The following is a 12,195-nucleotide window of genomic DNA, read 5'->3' on the forward strand; positions in this document are numbered from 1 at the left end:
GAGACTCTCCAAGTAAAAGGTCCTTGGACTTTGAGCGACAGGAAGGCCAAGTTTGGATACGACTTTTGGTACCAGCCGAGCCATGATGTTCTTATCTCTACTGAATGGGGGGTCCCGAGGATTTTTAAAAAGGGATTTGGACCTGGACAGAGCTCTAATCCGGGTATAATTCATATTTAACATTAATTCCGCTAGTCTTGGATAAACATTTTATTTATTTTATTATCTTTTTTTTTTTTTTTTTAGATATTTATGGAAGAAATTTAAATTTTTATTCTTGGACAAAACGCAGCCTCGAGCAAGTTATTGATCTAGGTGAAGAAGGAATCGCGCCGCTAGAAGTCAGATTTCTTCATGATCCGCTGGCAAGTGAAGGGTTTGTTGGGTGTGCTGTCTCGTCAAATATATTTAGATTTTATAAAACCGATGATGGTAAATGGGCCGCCGATAAAGTTATTGATGTTCCGGAAAAAAAAGTCGATGGATGGATGGGTCCAACAATATCTGGTTAGAAGAATTAAAATTTAATTAATTAATTAATTAATTTTAAAAAAATTGCATTTTTAATTTTTTAAAGTTTCTACATATCAATTTTTTTTTGCCATAATTTATGTGTTGATAAATTTATTAAATAACTACTAAATTAATTTTCATATTTTTTTTTTTAAATTATGCTCTGTAATATTTTTTTTAGGAATGATTACCGACATTCTGCTGAGCCTAGACGACAAATATTTGTACTTTAATAACTGGTTACACGGTGACGTAAGACAGTACGATATTTCAGACCGGAAAAATCCTCGATTAGTTGGTCAAGTATTCTTAGGCGGCTCGATACTGTCTGACTCAAAGATCCGAGTTATCGAAGACCGAGAGCTATCGAGTCAACCTGATCCAGTTGTTGTAAAAGGACGCAGACTCTACGGCTCTCCTCAGATGCTTCAGCTGAGTCTCGATGGTCGGAGGCTCTACGTGACTACTTCTATTTTCAAGCCTTGGGATAAGCAATTTTATCCTGACCATGTCAAGTAATTGTTAACTTTCTTCGAAAGTAATTGTAATACTTATATTTAATACTTGATATTTATTTTAGAAATGGGTCAACTATGGTGAAGCTTGACGTCGACGTTGAGAACGGCGGACTTAAGCTAGATCCTGATTTTTTGGTGGATTTTGGAGAAGAAAAGGATGATATTCTTCTTGCTCATGAAATGAGGTAATTATTATTTAAAAAATTAATAAATTATTTTATTTATTTAGTATATTTTTTTACAGATATCCTGGTGGAGATTGTACTTCAGACATCTGGCTTGCAGACTCCTAAATTCTAATCTTGTATTATGTAACTCTTCTATTTTCCTACACAACCAAGTGCCAAAATCTGATTGTACGCAACCTTTAGATAAATATATCTTCTCAAAGCAATACTAAATATGTTAACTATTTTATTCATAAATTTCATTCTTTATTTTTTTTATTTTTTGGTATATTAACCATGACATTAGTTAGCAGTCACTAGAAAATTTTTCAATTTTTTTTAACAAAAAAAAATTACATTTTTAATTTTTTTAAATTTTTATATACCAATTTTATTTATATTTTTTTTTTGCATTAATTTATTTGTTAAAGAAAATTCTAAAAATTATTAAATATCTGCTAAATTTATTATCATACATTAACCACAGGTTTGGCTCGTCACACATAACGATTCCCGGAAACAAGTGAAAGTAAACAACTGACGAGTCACATAAAATATATTCTGTCAAAAACTTTCTTCCGAAAATTAATTATTTTTATTTTAAATACTAATAAAATTTAAAATAAACACCCAAACCCATTATTTTAACTTTCTAACTATTTTATTTTGTAATTTAATTAAAAATAAAAAAACAGCTGTTATCAATAAGCAGTAAAATAAAATAAAATAAATAGAATATTTAATTTTTAAATATTTAAAAAAATCAACTTTTTAAAATAATAATAAAAAAAAAAAAAAAAAAGTTTTTTTAATTAATTCAAAAAATCCCATAAAAAACCGCGGGAAAATTCAAAACTAGTGGCGCGCCTATCGGCGGCAGATTCAAACTCAGAGGCGCGCAATGTGTCAGAGCAGAAAGGCATTGGAGATTGGAGGTGACGGCTCGTAGCGCGACAGTCTCGATTCTCGTCTCTCCGGATAGAGATTGCAGCAATCGAGTGTGTGTACTGTGTATGTAGATATTTATTTACATTATACATTATATATAACACACACATAAAGGAGTATTGCCCTCTATCATCGTAATAGTGCCCGTGGTGATACTGATTCTGATACTGCTGGTGGTAGTACTACACTGGGTAGTGAGACTGGTTCTGTGTTAGTGTTATTATGATTACCGAATAAGTGGTGTCGTCTGGGTCTGGACGAGTCCTCAGCCTCAGTCGATTTATTTATCATCAGCTCGGTGCGACCACACCACCACATATAATCGGTGCATTATAAAACTAGTCTATCAACCCCAGCTATCATCCAATAAGCCAGTGATATATTTTATAAATTATATATCCCAGTGATTTATACTAAATCGTAATTATAAATAATAACAGCTGAAAAAAAAAAGTGTTATTTTAAATAATATCTTTTAAAAACAATAAGTGACAGTAATGATTTTTTTTATTGTGTTATGATAATAGGAAGTAAAAGTAATGTGTCGGGGTTGATCTATCACAGCGGCAATACTCGTAAAAAGATTCCGGTATCACGCTCGGACGAGTTTATGTTGGATCCAGTGACCAATCTTTGGAATTAATGTTTGTTGGATCGTTGATTAGATACGGATCGTTGACGGTACACTGTGAACTGTATGAATTCACAATTGTAAATATATAATAAACATCAGTGCGGCGTGATAAATAAAAAAAAAAAGTTAAAAACCAGCACAGCTTAAAGTTAGCCGACATCTAAAAATTAAAAAAATAAAAAAAATTTTCATTTGTAAAAAACTTTAAAAACTATAAGTGTAATTTTTTTGTTTTAATTTAATTATTAAAAAAAAAATTAAAAACGTCGGCTAACTTTAATATTATTAATTATCATCAAGTTTATTCAGCGCTCTACATATTTTTGTGGATTAGCCAGATAATTGACAGCTCAATTATGGTGAGCAACAATATAATTGTTTATTATTAAATAAATTTTATTGTATGTAAGTTAATGAGTTTTATGAGTATTGAGTATGTGGAGTAATTGAGAGCGATAATTCATGAGGCTGAATTATGAATTATGTAATGGGGGAAACTACAACCAGGTCCTTGTGTTTTTATAATACTTTTATACATAAATGCATAGCTATTATTATTACTGTTATAATTATAATTGTTATTTCTTTCAGTGAATTTGAAATCAGAATTGTGTATTGGTTAACTAGCCTTTCCAAAGCCTTATTTGAAGATTTTCCCTCGGAGTTATTGACAAACGAATGTGAACGAATGCCTCGTCGTGTACATAAAGGTACAATATTTTTTTGGCTGAGCTGAAATCGGTGAACGACAATGGAGCACGTAAAAAGCGTAGCCAGAGGCCGTATATTTGTCAGTGTTGTGGAGGCTAAAGAGAGAAAGGCAGGTGGAGAGAAGGTTGCTGCTACCTGTGAATGAATGTATAAGAAAGGTTCACTACCTGTGCAGCCATCAAGCGACATCTCATCCTGATATCTCTCTGCATTCCTCCCCCACGACTCACCATACATATATACTTATACACACAGACTTATTTACTTTTAAGTTTTATTGTTATGCTTTTTATTGTTACTTTTTTCGGTCCTTTCTATTCTCATGTCGCCTGTTAGTCGCTAGTTTTATTATATTTTATAAAACTCGCTCGGTTACTCCAGACAGTTTCCAATTCCCAAGGCAAACATCGCCTCACTGACAGAAATTCAAATTTATTGATGATCATTCATATCAATATTTCTTCTTATACATATTTACAACTCAATATATGTACTTATTTATAACAGTACTCATGTGACTCAAAAATAACATGCATTGTTATTTTTATTGAATCATAAAACTCTATTATTTATTAATCAGCTCAATGATTCGGGTAATAAATGGTGAATGCGGTCGAGGAAATAGAATTCTCAAGTCTTACAAATGTTTAAGAACATTACATCGGCTGACTGAGCTTACTGTGCATTGGCTGATAGTTTGATGATACTGAAATTAGTAAACATCTAACAATTATTCAAATTTTTATAACAAATCAATTATTACAAAGAGAATATTTAAAAAAATTCACACTTGTAATTTTTTAAAATTTCTACATGTGAAATTTTTTCGCTTAATTTTTTTCTTTACAATTTAATTGTTATAACAATCTAAAAAATTGTTAGATGTCTGTTAAATTCATGAAAATAAAGTTAGCCGACATTTAAATGATTTTTATGATTTTTTTTATTAAAGAATTATTACAAAAACAAATTTTTTATTTGTTAAAAACTTCAAAAACTATAAGTGCAATTTTTTAAAAATATTTTTTAGTTATAATTCAATAAATTAAGCAAAATAAAAAAAATTAAAAATCTCGGCTAACTTTATTATTATGTTAAATTCAGTATCATGATAGTTTATCATAAATTAAGTTAGCCGACATTTAAAAATTGAAAAAAATTTTTTTTATTGAAAAAATTATTACAAAAAAATAAAAAAAATTTCATTTGTAAAAAACTTGAGTGCAATTTTTAAAAAATATTTTTTTGTTCTAATTTAATTATTGAAAAAAATTAAAAGCGTCGGCTAACTTTAGTATTATGATAGTTTAGAGTTTTAAAAACTCTTATTTTTCTTAAATTTAAAACCCGTGGGTTTTGGAGCAGCGTCAAGCTGAAGTAATAGAAAGTTTAGAACGAAACAGTACGTATAAGTGTAAGTAAGTATGAATGTATTGGTGAAGATGAGTAAAGAGAATGTTTTTTATAGGGTTTTAACCTGGTGTTTTTTTATAAACATCCATCCGAGATTTGTTACACAGCGGTGGTGCAGCAGCAGGCAGAGCCAGAGCTTGGAGCGTTGGCGAGATGAGGGTAGTGTAAAAATAGACTGGCATTCCCATTCGTTCGGGACGGTGGATAGAATGAAAAGGATGAAAAGGTCCGACAACTGTATTATAATACGAGTTAGCACAAATGAGAGTACATATGCAGAATACATATATATTCATAATAATTCAGTACATTGGACTTGGGAGTGATGTACTGTGATGATGTGAATAGTTACAGTCGAGGGACATAGACCCAGGCAACCGAATAGAGAAGAAACGCCCCCGTTCTCTCAAGTGTTTCAAGAACTTTTCAGCGTGAACCTTTTTTTTTATTATTATTTCTACCTTATCCTGATTCTTGTTCTTTTTATTTTTTATTTAACTGTCCGTAGGTATATACACAAAGAGTTTTCAGTTTTTGAGATTTTATTTTCGACGGGTTGAAAAATTGCGCACGCGTCGTCCTACCAGTCGATAGAGACTACGCACGATCAAGAGCTAAAGTTCACGTTCTATTCTCTGTAACCAAGGAGAAAATAATTACAATAACCATAACAATGACGATAATGAATTTTAAATAGCTGATAATTGAATCGTTTATGTGAGAAACCCCATAAGTAAAAAATACTAAATTTTTCAGGAGAAGCAAAAAACATATTTTTCTCCGTGAATCATTTATTATATTTATAAAATAAAGTACAAAGTATGTATTGGAACTACAATTAACGAAAATTATAATAAATTATCTATTTTTAAATTCAAATTAGTGAACTGAGAGTCAACATTAAACAACATTTTAATTTATCACAATCTAACTTTATAAAACTACAATTGCAAAAATTATTGAAATCAAAGTATTTAATTAATAGTAAATAGAATATATTTTTATTTGGTTATCATTAATTTTAGAATTTAAATCAGTTAAATCAGAGTCAACAATATTAAAACAGCATATTTTTAATTTTAATCCATCTAGCGAATATTGTAAAACTCATTAAAATTCAAGTATTTAACAGTAAATTTAGTTTCTAATTATCTAATAATCAATCATTTTAAAATTAAAGTCAGTGAAATCACATCAAACAATAAAACAATGATTTAATTTAACTTTTTTAAACCCATACTAAGAAAATTATTAAAATTTAATTATTTTGCATTGAACTAAATTTCTCTTCTCAGAAGAAGTTTTTTTGAAAAAAACAAAAAGAAATTTATTTTTGGAATTTTGAAATTGAATGTTTATTTGAAAAACCCCATAAGTCTCTGACTTATGGGGTTTCTTAACTAAACGAGATTTATATCGACCGATTGGTTAGGTCTTGAACACGGATTTAATATTTTTTGATATTTTAATATTTTTTGGTGCTTGTATAAGTGAGGGAAAATTCAAAGAACCGACAAAATGCAATAAACCCGATTTCGAAAAAAATATGACTCATGGGGTTTCTCAATTAAACGATTAAATTATTTAAAATGATAAAAGGTAAAACGGAAAAAGGAGTGGAAAACAATGATCCCTTTGTTGGGTTTTACCTTTTTTAGAGAAACCATTTCCACAAAATGATTCCGTTATGTGCCTACTTTTTCCTCGCCCGTGTTTTTATTTTCAAACATGATGACTGATTTACCAGAATGGTGTGTGTGTATTACATCGACGGTATTTATGTACGTACTGTGCATGAGTTACATACTAAAAACTCCAGTTGGAATATAAAGCTCCAGTCATACAGAAGAAAAGACTTGCAGCATGGCATCAGAGCTGCGGAGCGGATAATACGTTTGCTCGAGGAGCTGCTGACCACGAACCACCAGAATAACGGTCTGTGTGTACTACTCTAGTCTCATTTAAAAATATAAAATCTAAAGAAATAAAATAACACACTACACGGTTAATACGAGTGTGTATAGGCACACATAAGGAGAACGTATAGTACATATTTATATTGTAGTTATATTACCCGTATTGTATGCAGTAACGATACGAGTATTGGCACGAGTTAAGCTAAGCCTCCACTTCTGCAGACGCAAAGTTAACTCGTTTATAATTATATATACACAATGTTTAATGTGTAATGTGTAATATTGAGGCGAGAGGGGCCGGGAACTGAGAGGAAGAAGCATCAGGCACATGCAGCCAGAGAGCTGATGCTGATAATTGGCTCATCTTCATCTTGAGCGTCAATATATGCGAAGCCTACTTTCATATTCAATATATACGATACGATAAAATGCCTGATGTGTGTAAAATACAGTTGTTCTCCTTCAACTCACTCCCTTTACTTCTGGAGGCTCTCTCTCGCACTTTAATCTCCTATTATTATCTCTATCTTCCTCTCACTGTGGATTTTTTTTTATTTTATCGCACTATCAGTGAGTAAGAGTATGAGCCAACTAAAAACTCTCTTATCGTTGATCTGAACCTGAACACGGATTGCAATCCAGAGTTTTTGATCTCAGCGTCGGATGTATAGTAGTCTAGTTGTTAAAAGTAGGTAAACGCCAGAGTTTAATTCACAGAGTCGGATAATAATATATGAGATTTGGCTAACATTAGCTTCTGCTTGTTCTCTGCTGAAACTTTTATATCTCTATAGTCTTGAGTCTTGGCTGGCTATATGTATCTTTCTTAAAACTCTCCTGAATAACTTGGGAGATGAGTTTAGTTGGCTCTGTAAAAGATATATTTACTATTTTATTATATAGATATCCCTAGTGATGTTGAGGGATATAATATATAATAGAAAAGAATTATAGAGAGAGAAATCTGGCGCTGTAGGTCATAATAACGTGCTCTAACACTCTGTACCAATATCATCGAAGAGTATTGCTTCATCCTAAATGCCTTTTATTAAATTATACGCAGATTTCTCTTTATATCCATTCAAAAGTTAATGAATTAAAATATGTATTCTCTAAGATAATTATGTAGATGGTGTATACTGATGATAGTTATATAAAATTATTATTATTATAATTTATCAAAAAATTAATAATGATGATAAAAATTTTTTAAAACATAATAATTCAAAAAATTTATTATTATTATTGTTTTTTTTATAATTTAAAATTTTTTTTTAAATAATTTTAATAATAACAATGATGATAGTTATTTGATGATGATTATTTATTAAAAAATTAATAATAATAATAATCATTCAAAAAATTTATTATTATTATTGTTTTTTTTTTTTTAATTTAAAAATTTTTTAAAAATAATTTTAATTATAATAATGATGATAGTTATTTGATGACAATTATTTATCAAAAAATTAATAATGATAATGATAATAATAATAATTCAAAAAATTTATTATTATTATTATTATTATTATTATTGTTTTTTTTTTTTAATTAAAAATTTTTTTTTAAATAATTTTAATAATAATAATAATGATAGTTATTTGTTGATAATTATTTATTAAAAAATTAATAATGATAATAATCATTAAAAAAAATTTATTATTATTATTGGTTTTTTTTTTTTAATTAAAAATTTTTTAAAAATAATTTTAATAATAATAATGATGATAATGATGATGATGATAGATTATATTGATGTTATAAGTATGTTGTATAGCAATGAATTAATGTCGTAATGCAAATTGTATTTGATTGTTTAGGTGAACTGAGAGTGAGCAGAGGAGAGATTGGAGCGGCGGTTGCTCGGAAACAATAAATAGCATCTAAATGTGTGACTTGGCAGATAACGAAGCCAGATAGACGGAAGGAATGGGTGCTGGGATGGGTCGGACAGGAACGAGTGGCGGAGGTCTCCTGGAGGCATTACCCACCGGCTCGCCACTCCATGTTGCCATGCTGGGCCTAGACAGCGCTGGAAAAACCACGGCATTGTATCGACTCAAATTCGATCAGTATCTCAATACTGTTCCCACGATTGGTTTCAACTGTGAGAGAATTCGCGGGGCTATTGGAAAAGCCAAAGGTTTTTTTCTTATTTATTATTATTGTACTCAGACACTGTTCCTTTCGATTTAAGTCTAATCTGTATCGGCTCTCAGGAAAAATTTATATTTATGATTATTATATTCTTTTGTAATTATTTTTAAGGGCATTAGGCAGCCTCTCACTTTTAATGATCCAATAGCCTTGAATTTATAGCCATGTTATTATTATCTTGATGAATTGAAAAAAAAAAACCATATGGTAAAAATAATATGGTGTTTTCAAAAGATTTCCTTGACTCAAGAGTTATTTTTAAATGATTTTTAATTGGCTGTATACATTTGTACGGAAGAAAAGTCTTTAGAGAAGGAAATTGATATTTATTTTTACAGCTTCAGATAAATAATCACCTTATCTGTATCTGGTTTAATTATAGAAGGCCTATTAAAATAAATTTTTAATGATTATAAAAACAAGTTAATGTACTTTTAAAATAACTATTTGAATAAATTAATTTAATAGGTATTTTATCATTTAAAAAATAGGAAATATAGTCGAAAAAATTTTTTTATCTTAAGAAAATTTAATTAGTCTTTTTTTAATTTACGGAAACACATTAACAATTGTCTTAGTTATTTAACATGCATGTATAATAAATTTTTAATGGTTATAAAAACAAGTTAATGCACTTTTAAAATAACTATTTGAATAAATTAATTCAATAAGTATTTTATTATTTGAAAAATACACTAAAAAAATTAACTTTATTCAAGAAAAAAATTTTAAAGAGTTTTATTGTCTTGAATCAAGACGAAAAATTCTTTAATTAAATAAAATTTACTTAAACTAAGAAAAATTTCTTAATTTTTCTACTCAAATCAAGATAAAATTCTTCAAAATTATTTACTTGATTCAAGTAAATTTTTTTCTCTGTGTAAGAAATACAGTGAATAAATATTTTTAGCTTCTTAAGAAAATTTAATTAGATTTTTTTAATTAATGGAAACACATAAACAATTGTCTAGTTATTTAACATGCATGTAAATTGTAAAAGGTATTAAAGTATTAACTATTGTAATGGTTTTAGGTGTAAATTTTCTGGTATGGGATGTCGGCGGGCAAGAAAAGCTGCGACCCCTCTGGAAGTCTTATACAAGATGCACCGACGGTATTATATTTGTCGTAGACTCGTGTGACACGGAAAGACTCGAGGAAGCTAAAATGGAATTAACTAGAACAGCTCGAAGTCCAGACAATGCCGGAGTGCCGATACTTATTTTAGCTAACAAACAAGATTTGCCCGGTAAGTGAAAAATAATAAGTAGAATGGAAAGTAAAAAAATTTTATTTAATAAAGCCGAGTGAAAAGCTTGAGATAAAGCCAGTCGAGTCACCTTTAATAACTGTCTTGTGGGTTTTATTTTTTAGGTGCTAAAGAGGTTGGCGAGCTGGAGAAGCACCTTGGCGTGCTCGAGCTGACAGGATCTCCGGGGTGTTCGTGCATAAGGGTCCAACCGGCTTGTGCTATCACCGGGGAGGGTCTCCACGAGGGCCTGGATACTCTTTACCAATTGATACAAAAGCGGCGCAAACTCGCTAAATTGAACCGCAAACGGGCCAGGTAGGCCCGCGCCTCCGAGGACTGTACGTGTGTCTTCTGATAGCACTACTCAGCTCCTCAAATATTAACCAATTATCATTGTGATATTTGGCCGGTTAAAAAATCCACTTACTTCTTTTCTCTCGAGAAGTTGTATGACCGGATTATTCACTCGCTGCCGCACTCAAAGAGTATACAGTTTATATATCTCAGTGTGCGTTTGTATGTGTGTGGGGAATTTTTTGACGAATCGTCGTTGCCCAAGTTTGGAAGCTCAAGTCCACGACGAGTCAAGTACAATCCGACAAAACTAATAAACATCCCACCAACTGACAACTCCTCTGACTTAACTGCCCCGTTTCACCGAGACGTGTTTATAGCAGGAGGTTTTTTAAATTTAAATATTTAATACCAGATATATAAAGTAATAATAACAAATTAAATTAATGATTAAATTACTATGAAGAAGAAATGTGGATATTTAAGATAAATATTAAATTTATTGGAATGCGTTGGTGATTAATATTTTTATTAATCAAAATACAACGCTAATATTGTTGCAACGATTATTGAACCACAATCCGACCTCAATGATTATTGTCATCGTGATAATACGTCTTTTTCAACCAATTACAATACAAATATACATATATATAAATAAATTGAAAAAAAAAAATATATATATATATATATAAAGAAAAATAGAAATATAAATAGACATGTAGAGAATGGGAGAAAGTTGAAAAATTAGAGAGAAAAGAAGAGAAGAGAGTAACTCTTGACTGATGCTACAATTCGTCTTACATACTATGAAAATTAAGTTAGCCGACATTTAAAAATTTTTAGAATTTTTTTTTTTATTTAAAAAATCAATACAGAAAAATAAAAAAAATTTTCATTTGTAAAAAACTTGAAAAACCACAAGTGTACACGGAAAGAACAAGATGACACTGGATATCATCCCAGATTAAACTCAGTGATATCTGTGGTAAAAAAAAATTTTAGACAGTAGTTAAAATAATTCAGATTATACTGCGTGATATCTGGATTATACTAGCTACTATCTGAAATTTTTTTTTCACTTAGTATAATCTAGGATGATATCCAGTGTCATCTTGTTCTTTCCGTGTAATTTTTAAAAAATATTTTTTAGTTCTAATTTAATAAATAAAAAATAGTCAAAAAATTAAAAACGTCGGCTAACTTTAGTATTATTACATACTCGTGCCTCTTATTATCTATTAATACTTTACACATCTTTGTATCCGCTGACCTACTGTCCTTATGTTCGTGCAATGTGTATTTAATAGTTTAATGATTTTTGGAGCTTGAGTTTTGGTTATTCTATATTTGTTGCGTTTAAATATAAAACACACAACCAACCAGTTGAGTCTCGACATCGTTGCTGGCAATTGATTGTCACATGATTAAACTTCAAGACAACCCAGACGTCTATGTAGTTATTTAATAATATCATTTATATCATGTATCAAATATTAATTAGACAATTAATCGATATTTTGTTTACATACGGTAGCTTCTTGCTCTCATTAGTCATTTCATTGCTCATTATATCGACATTTCGTTTTAATTATTAACTACTACTATTTTTTTTTATCATTATAATTAATTTGCTATTACTAAAATATTTTTTTTAATTATCAAAACGTCA

The 12,195-nt window shown here is 29.7% G+C and overlaps 2 protein-coding genes across 3 annotated transcripts in view; both read left to right on the forward strand.

Annotated features, from left to right (window-relative positions):
- Positions 1-1,432, forward strand: part of LOC123259102 (methanethiol oxidase) — a 15,118-nt gene extending 13,686 nt beyond the window's left edge. Inside the window, exons 3-7 of the mRNA XM_044719369.1 lie at positions 1-163; positions 247-507; positions 695-1,028; positions 1,094-1,216; positions 1,276-1,432. The exon at positions 1-163 is cut by the window's left edge and continues 1 nt beyond it. Of these exons, the coding sequence (XP_044575304.1) occupies positions 1-163; positions 247-507; positions 695-1,028; positions 1,094-1,216; positions 1,276-1,324 (930 nt within the window). The 3' untranslated portion in view covers positions 1,325-1,432. The remainder of the gene's footprint in view (positions 164-246; positions 508-694; positions 1,029-1,093; positions 1,217-1,275) is intronic.
- Positions 1,433-2,997: 1,565 nt separating this feature from the next.
- Positions 2,998-11,385, forward strand: LOC123259925 (ADP-ribosylation factor-like protein 4C). 2 transcript variants are annotated; one of them, XM_044720748.1, is made up of 4 exons: positions 2,998-3,139; positions 8,641-8,963; positions 10,011-10,226; positions 10,352-11,385. In XM_044720748.1, exons 2-4 carry the CDS (start codon positions 8,750-8,752, stop codon positions 10,546-10,548), a joined length of 627 nt encoding a protein of 208 aa, XP_044576683.1. In that variant the 5' UTR covers positions 2,998-3,139; positions 8,641-8,749; the 3' UTR covers positions 10,549-11,385. The 2 variants fall into 2 exon arrangements, with proteins under 2 accessions (XP_044576683.1, XP_044576684.1); XM_044720749.1 differs by lacking the exon at positions 2,998-3,139 and adding an exon at positions 6,703-6,839.
- Positions 11,386-12,195: the final 810 nt, after the last annotated feature.

Source organism: Cotesia glomerata, linkage group LG2 (genome assembly GCF_020080835.1).
Source record: "Cotesia glomerata isolate CgM1 linkage group LG2, MPM_Cglom_v2.3, whole genome shotgun sequence".
NCBI classification, from domain to species: Eukaryota; Metazoa; Arthropoda; class Insecta; order Hymenoptera; family Braconidae; genus Cotesia; species Cotesia glomerata.